Source organism: Sebastes fasciatus, chromosome 5 (assembly GCF_043250625.1).
Source record: "Sebastes fasciatus isolate fSebFas1 chromosome 5, fSebFas1.pri, whole genome shotgun sequence".
In the NCBI taxonomy this organism is placed as follows: Eukaryota; Metazoa; Chordata; class Actinopteri; order Perciformes; family Sebastidae; genus Sebastes; species Sebastes fasciatus.
In genome coordinates this window covers 4,338,041-4,350,641 of record NC_133799.1, presented here as the reverse complement: position 1 = coordinate 4,350,641, position 12,601 = coordinate 4,338,041, and the positions used below count along the sequence as shown (strand labels likewise).

General features: G+C 43.1%; 1 protein-coding gene across 15 annotated transcripts in view; it reads left to right on the top strand.

Moving 5' to 3' along the window:
• Positions 1–12,601, top strand: part of ptprsa (protein tyrosine phosphatase receptor type Sa) — a 278,016-nt gene that overhangs the window by 241,292 nt on the left and 24,123 nt on the right. For all 15 annotated transcript variants that reach the window (XM_074634605.1, XM_074634606.1, XM_074634614.1 and 12 more), the window contains 4 exons: positions 239–336; positions 3,768–3,891; positions 7,090–7,265; positions 10,695–10,814. In XM_074634605.1, the coding sequence (XP_074490706.1) occupies positions 239–336; positions 3,768–3,891; positions 7,090–7,265; positions 10,695–10,814 (518 nt within the window). The remainder of the gene's footprint in view (positions 1–238; positions 337–3,767; positions 3,892–7,089; positions 7,266–10,694; positions 10,815–12,601) is intronic.

Sequence of the window (12,601 nt, the reverse complement as noted above, 5' to 3'; positions counted from 1 at the left end):
TCCGATAACATCACCTGTCTATACATGTTCGCTGTGTGTGACATTCACCATGTTCTGCACAAGCTTCCTCACCACTAAAACCCAACATCCATTGTTATGTAAGCAACACGTTCTCCCCCATAAATGGTGTGTTGTTGTTTGATTTTTAAGTTTTGAACTTGTACGTTCTGTCTGCTGTACTAATGAACTTTCTGTCCTCTCTGTGTGGACGTTCTCTCTCAACTTTTTTGGCGAGCAGGTATGATGAATCATCCTCCCATCCCTATCTCAGAGCTGGCTGAACACACAGAGCTTCTCAAGGCCAACGACAACCTCAAGCTCTCCCAGGAATATGAGGTGAGTGAGCCAAAGGGTCAAAGGTCAAAGTCTGTTTGTGTTTTCATTGGAAGAGGATCACAAGAGTCTCTTCTTTTCTCCAGGGAAATGGCTGTTTCTCCTCTTTTTTCCCCCCCGCTTGTCGACAATGCTGCAGCTGTTGGTGCTTGATCAATTATGAAATATCAGTTGTTCTCAACCACTTATTAACTCACATATATTTGCAGCCTCAACATGGCAAAACAAGACAATTGTCATTTTCAATTATATGAAATTTCCCTAGGCGGATTGTTGCAACTCCTGAACTCCCAAATGCAATCTCCCTTGAATTCTTTGTTAAATGAAATAATCATTCTACAGTAATGCACTCAGTCCCACAGCAGGAAACAGGAGGGGGAAACAGAAGTTGTATATTTCTGCTGCAAAATGAAACATGTTCTTTTGTGTCATCAAAAATGTGTCTGCTTACTTGCAAAATTGGGTAACTGCATTCAGCTGAGGAAAATAGAAACACAGAGAAATTGGGGACTTGAGAAAATTAAATTTATTTGAAAAATCAAATCTTGAACACAAGAAATGACAGATTTAGGGCTTTAGCTGTCTCAAACATTTACTTAAAGGAACAGTGTGTAACATTTTTGGGGATCTGTTAGCAGAAATGGAATATAATATTCAGTTTTCATTAGAGTATAATCACCATAAACTAAGAATCATTGTGTTTTTGTTAGCTTAGAATGAGCCCTTCATATCTACATAGGGAGCGGGTCCTCTTCAAGGGGTCCACCATGTTTTTTGGTTATGTCTAGAAGGTAACCCACAAATTGCGAACACTTGTAAAAACTTGCAAAATGCTCTTGAGAGACTCGCTGTCCGACAACCTGTCCTATTCTTAACCATTCGGGGTCAATGCCTAACCTTTACAATCTCCTGAGAGTTTCACATTTTCAAACCTTCTAGCCATGACCGTTTTTCTACAGTAGCGCAGAATGGACGAACCAAACACTGGCTCTAGAGAAAGCCTTTCACGTTTTTATGTCAACCAAAGGCCTCCACAGTTCTCTGACAAGCTTGTAAAACTGCAGTAACGTGAGCCGCAGAGTGCAAAACCGCGGTGCCGCCAACCGCCATCTTACTGCCGTTGCTCCTAAAGTAGTCTTATTATGGTAATGATGGCCTCTGAGGGTGGCGAACGGCGTTACCACGGTTTTGCACTTGGCGGCTCACGTTACCGCAGTCTTGGAAAGGGAGGATTGAGCGGAGGGGTACTCAGTTGGTTGCAATCTGCAACCACACCACTAGATTCCGCCAAATTCTTCACACTGTACCTTTAAGACAACATAATGGCTCTATAAGGGGATAAATCAGTGTTTTAAAATTCTTCACACACACCAATGAACTAAGCAAAGATGTTCTTTCTTCTTAAATGGAGATATAGTCTGGTGTACGCACAAGTCTGTGTGTGTATGTGTGGGTGTGTGTGTAGTGGGGGTAACTGAGCTGTCTGAGCTCTGAGACCACGGCGGTTATAAATGACACCAGAGTTGATTAGAAATCAGGAGTGCTGAATCAGCTCTCGTTTGCATACAAGCAATATCCCCTCCTCGCCGTTCCTAAATCACTGTGCCTGTCGTCTCGCTGCACGCCAAGCTAAGGTAGGAAGCAGGTACACCAGCATAGATTGCTGTCATCATGCCTGCCGGGGGATGTTGGTGGATAATGACTTCTCATAGCCATCCAGTATTTCTTGGGTATCTATTATTCATAAATCCACATCCGGGCTATGTACCAAGCGGTCGAGCTTGTTCCATTCGGTATGGGAAGAGAGAGACGAGAGACGTGATGCCAAAGTTGACGCGTTGCTACAACTCCAACTTCTAATTACTTGGCTTTGAGAGAACATTAAACCGCCCGTTCGTCTCTTCTCCCACTCCGTCTTTTTCACACTCTCTGTCCCCCTGCCCCTTCACAAAACCACCCCCCAGGAAAAATAAATGACCAAATTAAATAGAGAAGTGTAATTTTAATTTTGTTATTTTCTTGATGAATGGCTGCTCGTCCGGGCGCCCTGGCTTGCCAAGCGCAGCTCTACGGGGCTTTGACTGATTGGTTTTTAGCCAGGCGGGATGTGAGGGAGGAGGGGAGAGGGAGAGAGAGATGAGGTGGGGAGGCTTGGTTAATGATGAGGATTCAGCGAGGGGGGAAAGAGAGAGCAGGGCGTCTCAGCTGGAGAGCGGAGATGAAGAGGAGATAATCTGACACACAAACGGCAATGAAAAGGCAGCCCCAGTTTTTACCTGACGATACCGAAGCCGTAGAGTTCGTTATCCATATCATCTCTCTCGGGCAGTTAGCAGCCGCGTCCTGCAGAGCCTGCCGTCTTGACAGGAGCTGTCATTCATCTTCAAAACGTGTCATCATGGATCATAAGGAAGAGGAAGAGGGAGAATTTCATAGCCGGACTTTTGCCATACGCGCGTCCTAAATGTAATTTATGAAAAAATGATTCAAGTTTGGACTACACAGATGTGGTTTTCAATTTTTGAATTGAGCGATGTTTCAGGGAAGTGACCCCAATCTTTCTACACACACACATATACTGCAGTCAGCCTTACGGTAATCTGGAAAGAAAGGGAAAATAGCTGGAGGGTGGCTGCTAGAGACGGAGTGTAAACATCAGAGAGGAGACAGGAGATGGAGGAAGAGATAAAGAGAGAAAGAAATGTGGACAAAAAAAAGACTTTGAAGACGGAGAGATGCAGATAAGGAAAACCGGGACAAAGAAAGAGGGGTAGAGACGAGAGGGCAGAGAGAAAGAAGTAAACAGATGGAAAGAGGCTAAAGCAGAGGGAAGCTCTGATTGCTGTAATGATTGCATGGAAATTGTTAGATCAGGTTTCCAATTGGACTTCATTCAGCTTCAGTCTCCCTCTGCAGCCCAGCACGCTGAAGCCCTAACTACAAATAACCTTCAAGCCTCCGTCCCCACGCCAGCAGAGCGCCAGATGAGCTATAAGCAAGCAATGAATCGTAATGGAATACTTAATTATCCTGACAAGGGAACAGAATATTTAAATTCTTGTATTGTAAAAAGGCGGCCAAATTTGTCCCCCCTCCGAGTGTCGGGCCTCGCTCCGAGCCCTCCCCTCCGAGCCCTCCCCTACACCTTCATCAATATTGTTATTTGTCATTATGCACCCGCTACATTAATGATCTTGATAAAGCACTGTGTGCAGCTGCTGTGAGTATTTAAACCAGGCAGTGAGCAGATTTTCATGATAACATGTTCTTTTTTTCCTTTGGGGGAAATCACCCTCTCAATCTCTCTCTCCCTCCTCCCTCTCTCCTCTCTTTGATAACATTCAGGTCGTATTGTTATTGCTCAGCTCCTCCCAAGGCTCTTCTGATTTCTTCTTTTGTGTGTGCATGTTTTGCCTGTCTCTCCCCCCCGTCAGTCTATCGATCCAGGCCAGCAGTTCACCTGGGAACATTCCAACCTGGAGGTGAACAAGCCCAAAAATCGTTACGCCAACGTCATCGCCTACGACCACTCCCGCGTCATCCTGGCTCCCATCGAGGGTAAGGCTCACACTCATCCTCACACACCTACAGTACACCACCTCGGAGATGAGCTCAGCTCATTGCAGATCATTTGGGAAATCCTCATAATTACAGAGTCAGTTTAAGTAATTAGGAATTTATACTGGATAGACCGGATGGGACTAGACAGTGAAGACTAAACTAGAGCAGTGCAGAATAGAATACATTAAATACAAGAATAAATACACTAGATAAGGGCTTGATTGCCTTGACTCAACGTCGTAACATGAAGCAAAATAGAAAAAAACATATAATTAAATAATTTATAGTATGTGAAGTTCAGATTCAGTTCAACAGCAGCCAATGAATTTATAGAACACAACTACATTCTGTTGGAGGCTAAACAGGAGGCTAGATTCAGCTCAGCTTGGTCCTGAGCATAGACTGTATATATTAAGTGGACGTAGTCCCTGTGACGTCACTGATTGGTTTGTGGACTGCCGTTTTGAAGCATCGAGTTTGGCATTTTGGCCGTCGTTGTTTTTTTGCAACCAGAAGTGACACGAGAGGGTGGAGCTAAGTACAACTGAACGCTGAATAAGACATTTTGGGCGACCAAAATGTTACAATTAATTTTCATGAACTAAAAACACACTGTGAAAGAGTTGTAAGACGAATACATGGACAACCTCCCAGACCGGACGCCACTCCCACACCAAGGTAGCGACCTGTCAATCACAAGGTAGCCACACCCTAAACAAGCATCCCCTGCTTTATGGTCTATTTGACTCTAAATGGGACCACAATTTACTAAATGAACATCATGCTGCATTGAAGAAGACTTGAAACTAGCGATTGAGACCATAAACTCATGTTTACAATGTTTACTGAGGTAATAAATCAAGTGAGAAGTAGGCTCATTTTCTCATAGACTTCTATACAATCAGACTTCTTTTAGCAACCAGAGGAGTCGCCCCCTGCTGGCTGTTAGAAAGAATGCAAGTTTAAGACACTTCCACATTGGCTTCACTTTTCAGACCCCAGAGTTGCCCCACTTGTCCTGAGCAGCTAAGCAGTTCACGGAATCATATTATTTTTGGGGGGTTAGGCGAGGACTTGTTTCAGCTCATCTTTGGACTCAGCACTCAGTCACATCTCACACTCCAGAGTGTTTCCACCGTCCCATTTGTCTCATCAGATCTGCGCCACTCTCATGACTTCCCTCTAACTGCCCACAGACACAGTACTGAGAATCCCAGAGCCAGAAGAACTCTCCCCCCTCACTCCTAAATCTCAAGGGACATTGTCAGAGGTAGTCACCCTTCACCGCTGACATTGTTCTGGCGTTGCATCACCAGAAGAGCTCCTGACTCGTCGGAGTAGTGCCAAACTCCCTACTCCACACGGCACTCTTTCTTTTGTGAAAGCTAACTGCTCCAACTAGATTTCGACATCTCGCAATAGTCCCGGCCAATTTGAGGGTGCGACAACATGCATAACAAAATTATCCTGGGGAAAAAATGCCTCATCCATAAATACATAAATTAATCAAGTCTGAAATTTCTATTTTACACTGCAGTGATTTTGCCATTAGTCGCAGCAGTAGAACAATTCATGCACGCCGCTATTCTCTGTTCACTTAGCTATGACTAAAGCCAAGGCACCACAGTCGGATTGGGCGACGTGGTATCCGTTTTAATGACATTTGTCTTTTTCCTTTTTCCTTCTTTCTTCTCATTTCTGACTTGTTCTTCCCTCCCATCTCTCTCTCTTTCTCTCCATATCTCTTCCCGTCTTTCTCCATCTTATTCTTCCTCTCCACCCTGGTTGTTGTCCACACTGCGTCTTCCTCTCTCAAATTAGCCCAGTCGAGTGTTTCATTGTTTGTCGCTTGAGTGAGGAGACGTCAGTCAAAGAGACGTGACTCTCTAGCGCAGATGCCGCCACACTGGAGTCTCTTTTCGACTGACAGGGATTGTAGAAGTTGGTGAAATGAAGATGGGTGATGTTCTGTCTTATCACTGTCAGATGCTCAGTGTTAGACACACTCTAATCGCAGATTATCCTGCTTACACTTACGACATTTTGGCTTTTTTCGAGAACAAATTAAAAGTACAGGACACCTTTCCTTTCTGGATGCAGGACAGTCCACACCACCGCAAGCTTGATGGCGGTTTTGTACTGCACATGATGAGACTAGCTTGTTTTTTGACATTTCTTGGTATCATGAGAAATCCTGATGAAGACTTGCGGTGAACTGCATATTTTAGCTTTGAAGTGTCCTGTTACTGCTTAGAGACACATTAAAGGATGCCACAGAATGCTTTGATAGTGACATGCAGTCAGTCGAAGCAGGGTTTTTTGCGATAAAGCTTACAAATGCTCTATACACCATCCTTGTCATTATGTTTCCTGTACACATTCGTCTACCCAGCAGCGTGGAGGCGTTCCTTACGGCTAGTTTTAGTGGACTGGTGTGCAACAAAGCATGGTGGCGGGCTGAGAGGGATGGTAGCCGGATCTACCTCCCGGCTGTGAGTGGCTGATTTACTCCTCGCTATATCCTCCAGCTACAAGCACACTCCATCAGTGGTGGTCGTAAATCAGATGTAGGCTGTTAGGACATATCTACAGAAACCGAGGCAGAACTACAGAGGTGGAAAAAGAAAATGACAAAAGAGCAGTACAGGAAGTTGTGACTGTGAGGCAGTTGCTGCATTTGAATCCATTCAAATGGAACAACAACGGAGGTTTCCTTCAGCTCTGCTGTAAGCAGAGGAGGGGAAAGGTTGTGAGACTCTTCTAACATCTATTTTAATCTTGTAATATGTCTTGAAAGATCGAAGCTCTATCAGGCAAGAATAATACCTAGAATGAGTCCCAAAAGCTGACATGATCGGCCGTAACTTAGGACACTGACACTGCTCTCTGGACAATTCCAAAGTTTTCACTGATCTCAGCCAATTTTCAACAATAAGAGGTGTGAGAACTCATTACATAAGCAATTTACTTGTTTTCTTTTATTCTTTACACCTTCATTGATTGGGAAACAGGGTTAGTCTGTGTGTGAAAAATGGGAATTATCGAGGCAGATGGCACAAAACAAAAGGGTGCGTAATGAGTAAAGCAAAATAATGAAAAAGTCGGCAAGATTAAGGCAGGAAATGGATTAAAATCCGTCAAAAGTAGAATGTTCTATTGTTTGAATATGTTTTTTTCGTTGTGGTCTTTATCTAGGTATAACAGGTAGCGACTACATCAACGCCAACTACATCGATGGCTACAGGAAGCAGAATGCCTACATTGCCACCCAGGGTCCATTACCAGAGACGTTCGGGGACTTCTGGAGGATGGTGTGGGAACAGAGAGCAGCCACTGTGGTCATGATGACCAGGCTGGAGGAAAAGTCACGGGTAAGTCGGCTCAACCAGTTTGTGGATGAATGCTGGGGACTGTTTATGGCAGGTTTCTTTTTAAAGCTCCCCCTGCAGTGACCTCACAAACCACTTTAGAGTTCTGTCCTTTAAAGGAACAGTGTGTCACATTTCGGAGGATCTATTAGCAGAAATGGAATATAATATTCAAAACTATGTTTTCATTAGTGTATAATCATGTGAAACTAAGAATCATTGTGTTTTGTTGTCTTAGAATGAGCCCTTCATATCTACACAGGGAGCGGTTCCTCTTCACAGAGTCCGCCTCGTTGATCCGGCATGTTTCTACAGTAGCACAGAATGGACAAACCAAACACTGGCTCTAGAGAGAGTTTTACATTACCTGAAGGTCACCGTAGTTCTCCGTAACGCTTGTGAAACTGCAGTAGCGTGAGCTGCGGAGTGCAAAACCGTGGTACCGCCAGCCGCCATCTGACCTCCGTTGCTCCAAAAGTATGGTTAATATGGTAAGGATGACCTCTGAGCGAGGCCAACGGCGTTACCATGGTTTTGCATCTGCGTCTCACGTTACCCCAGTCTTGGAAAGGGAGGAGTGAGCGAAGGGGTATTTAGTTAGTTGCAATCTGCAAACACACCACTAGACCTCACCAAATCCTACACACTGTACCTTTTAAATAAACCTCAAAATGAAATCACTGGTTCACAAGAACCGGCTGCTGAAAATGGCGCAGCTTTACAGTGATTTCACAGTTGAACGTCACTTTAAGGTAATATGACTTCATTTTCTTGAGATGGATTGCTTTCAGAGAAGTGTAGAAATTTGCATGGGGGTGGTGAAAGCAGCAGGGGAGGATGATAAAATAGAGTTAACTCAAAGACGGTCTACCTGTTCACATCTGATAAGGAAGGCTGCGTGTCCACCGGGAGCATCTTGGCTCTCGTTTCTCTCCTTATTTGCAGTGAAAACGACAAGCTGTTGCTTGTTCCCTACTGTACTGAGAGCTTAGCAAGTTTTAGTTTTTTTCTCAGAATGCAAAGTGCAGGAAGCTAAAATTAAATTTTAAGCACAGTGCCACATAGTTTTTACAGTACCTGTGACCGGTGCCTCCCACAACCATCTGTTAGTGTTGATAGGGGAAGTTAGAGGGAAAAGTGCTCGGAGAGCACAGTGGCTGAGTCCCAGAAGGGAGGAATAAGATGTCAGGGTGTGATCACACTAGTCCACTTTATTTTTATTTTATTTTCATGTATTTATGTCCATGGGAAGTGGCCACAAGGTGTGCAGGGAGTGTATTCTTTGGAAGGCTCAGGCTGGTGTCCTTGAGATGGAAAGAAACACTTTCCATAGCTACGTATAGTCCAATTTGTTTGATATATGCCTATGATGTCAACACTTTTTTGTTAGCCAACTAAGTCTTGCAAAGTAAAGTAGGGTACAGTAAGGATTATTTTCATTGTCAACTAATCTGTCGATTATTTTCTCGATTAATCAATTTGTTGTTTGGTCTATAAAATGTCAGAAAATGGTGAGAAATGTCGATCAGTGTTTCCCAAAGCCCGAGATGACGTCCGCAAATGTTTTGTTTTGTCCACAACCCTACGATATTCAGTTTGCTGTCATAGAGGAGTAAGGAAACCAGAAAATGTTCACATTTAAGATGCTGGAATCAAAGAATTTAGATTTTTTTTTTCTTTAAAAAATATTAAATTATTAATATAATTAAATTGTTATTACCAAAATAATCAAAAATTGCAGCTCTAAAGTACAGAGAAAGATTCATTGTAAGTAGGCAACGGCAGCACTTTACAACCACAAACTATCAGATTAAAAACGGAAAATGTTTTAGGAGAATTGGCAGTCTATTAAGTGTTTGACAGTTGGATATCTGTTTGCCCGTAGTGACAGCTAGTCATTACGTAAAACCTGTCGTATGACCCATTTTTTTAAAATTCTGAGCCAATAATTCAGTTGACGCTACAAAAAAAGAAAACAATAAAATGAAGCCAAACGGTGTGAGTGCACCCTACAAAGACTGCCTTCTTTGAGTGGACTTGTCTAAATGTCAAAAAGCCAACTGCGATGTTCCGTCCTGTCAACTCAAACCCAACATCAGGCTCACTCACCCCAGGTGTCTCCGCTCATTTCCCTTCCCTCTATCCCCTTTCAATTGTTTACCTATCCTCCGTCCCGACACGCGCGTTCCACTCCTGTCAAACGTGATCAGGAATAGCGGGCGGTAGAACTTGAGTGTCAGCTTGAGCAGGAAATGGGCGAGAAAGCTGGAGAGCAGCGCATCTCCCTCACTGGCTGTCACATCTCATCCGGTGTCCGCCGGCGCGTCACGTCCCATATTGAATGAATCTTTATTAAGCGAGCTGACAGGGGAGGGATGTGGGAAGCAGGTGTTGCGTTTTCAGATATACTGAAGAACCACTGGACGAAGAAAAAAGTTGAGTCAAAATGAGATATCCGTCCAGGATGTGTCCTACTGAAGCATTTAGAAGAATAACAGTTATTTTAAGTGAGGATCTGAAATGACTGTCTGGCTTTTATTTTGGCATCCGAATTATTATTATTATTGATTGTTACAATAAAGGCTGTTTTCTGTTTTCTCAGACTCTGAGCCAGAAATCTCCACTTCAGTTACACTTCCAAACACAAAACTTTCTCGTTTGATTATTATCTATATTCTGAAGGTTTTTACAGAGGGGTTTGTTCATGTATCAGTAATAGCTTGATTCATAGAACATTTTATTCCGAAAAACAGGGCGAATTTTTTTTTTTTTTATGGCTTTTGACAATATTTTCTGGTTTATGGAGTGATATAAAGAGATATCCAAAATCCCCTCTGTAAAAACCTTTGACTCTGATATGTCAACAAAGTGAAACAAGAATTTTGAACCTGGCTTTATCCAATGTTAAGAATTATGTTCTGGAAATAAATGCAAATTAGCACATATTTGATAAGATAATGCCTCATTTGCATACCTAAACATACATTTTCAGAAAACTTGTAATACAAAAAACAATTTTCTTAATGTACGTAATCAGCTGGGGAAGTTTCATGGCGATATCTATTAGTTAAATTTGTTAACCTATTCACCTGGGGTGTCTCCCCCTAAGACGTAGGGAAAGACACATGCAGGATTTGTGTAAGTCTGGTGAAGTTAAGAATGGAGTCGCTATGACAGACTGGTCACATCTGTTAAGTCTGCATGGTGTCGCTTCTCAGATTTGAAATAGAGAGAAGATACCCTGGTGTTTCTGTCAACACCGCCTGGAGTTTTAATCCACAGGACAGCTTGTTTTATTTGAGTGCATGTTATTATGTCAGACCGATCACAGTTTTTCTGTACTCCTCCTTTTAATGTGCTTTATCTTTTTCATCAGTGGAGACACCATTTAATAGAAGGTGACATAGAAATGTCTTTTTCTCTGACTTCCAGATTAAGTGTGACCAGTACTGGCCCAGTCGGGGCACGGAAACCTACGGTATGACCCAGGTGACCCTGTTGGACACTATAGAATTGGCCACTTTCTGTGTCCGCACTTTCTCCTTGCACAAGGTAGGATGATTTATCTCCCTCTCTCTCTCTCCCACACACACACACAAACACAAACACACACATACTGTATGTAAACCACGCTCTGCTCTTTTGCAGTAATACTGTAACAAACCAGCAACGGCATGCAGAGAATTTTAAACTGCACAGTGCTTAAGCATATCTAAGCAAATACAACGCAGCCATTATATTTACTATCAGGCCGGATAACCATGAATAACAATATCCTCATTCAATGTCTGTCCAGTAAACAGAGGGCTGATTCATGGGACACATCTTGTAAAGATACACACACAGAGTTTACATAGGCAACAAAAATTACTGCATAAACCGAGTGCTCTTTCTCCACTGGATGTAAAGGTGTATACATATATAACCCTTTGTCCGCATTGTCCTTCCAGTCCACCCCTTTTACCTCGTTCAGCTCTCTCTCTCCTCAATAGATCATCTGTTTATGTGCGTCTGCCAAATTGGAGCACTTAGGTAAAGTGAGCAGAAGAGAAACTCAATATACATAATTGGCAGACTGCTCCCATGCTCATATGCACACACACACATACACGCATACAAATTTAAACATTGAAACACACAGGCGGATACAGAGTCTGCACACAGATGAAAACATTCATAAGACGAAGCATTTTTCAGATGCATACACAACCATACAGCGGAGGTATAACAAAATCCAAATGTGTATTTTTGCATACATATATGACACATGCATGAATATGATGGCAAACACAGACACACACCTGCAGATATGAACACACATTAAAGAGGACCTATTATGTTTTTGTGCTTTTTCCATTTCCTTTAGTGTGTTATATAGTTTTTTGTGCATGTAAAAGGTCTGCCTAAAGCACAAGGTTACAAAGCCTAAAGTCCACGCCAAAAGGAGTTACTCTCCCCCACAGAAACACTGCTCCCGGACTGCCTGAAACGCCTTGCTTGAAGTCCCGCCTTTTCTTCTGTTACATGGTGATGTCACCAAGTAACACATTTGCATAATACCTGCCTAGCGGCTCGTTTGGCACGCCCTCAAACAAAGCTAGTTAGAGTGGAGCTGGAGCGGTTTCTGAAGAGTTTGGTTCGGTTGACCAAATAACAACAAAGTAGGCCAGCTGACCAATCAGAGCAGACTGGGCTTTTCAGGAGGGTGGTGCAGGAGCTCAGACAGAGCGTTTCAGACAGAGGATGGAAAGAGGTGCTGCAGCACAGCCGGTATGAGAAAAATAAAGTGTTTTCTGAACATTAAAGCATGTAAACATGTTCTAGTAGAAACCCCAAATACAAGTATGCACCTGAAAATAATCATAATAGGTCCTCTTTAAAGTGCATATAAATACAGACACTCACACATAGACAGAAACACCAGCACATTCACATACAAACTCACTCACTCTCCTACACCTCATGGTCATGCAAACACAAGTGTTGTAAAAAAAGACCTGTGAGAAGACATATAGCAGAGAATCTGCCATGTGAAGTATTAGACATTTCCAAAATGTTTCTTAACCAGATAGTGCCACGCTTATGTCACAGCTGACTTTGCAGCTTTGTAAGAGTGTCAGCGGAGCGACGAGCGCCAGGGCAAACCAGTGATGGTAAAGATAGCGACATATCAGCAGCCACGGTGCTTTAAAGCTCGCTGGTTGACATTCAGGGCCATTTACATTCTGCCGCTCTCAGCCTCCATCAAACCCACCAATGGGATTCTTTTTCCATCTATCGTCTCCCTCCTCCTTATAACTCCAGCAATTGCTGTGATTTCTCACTGAGCTGTTTTCACT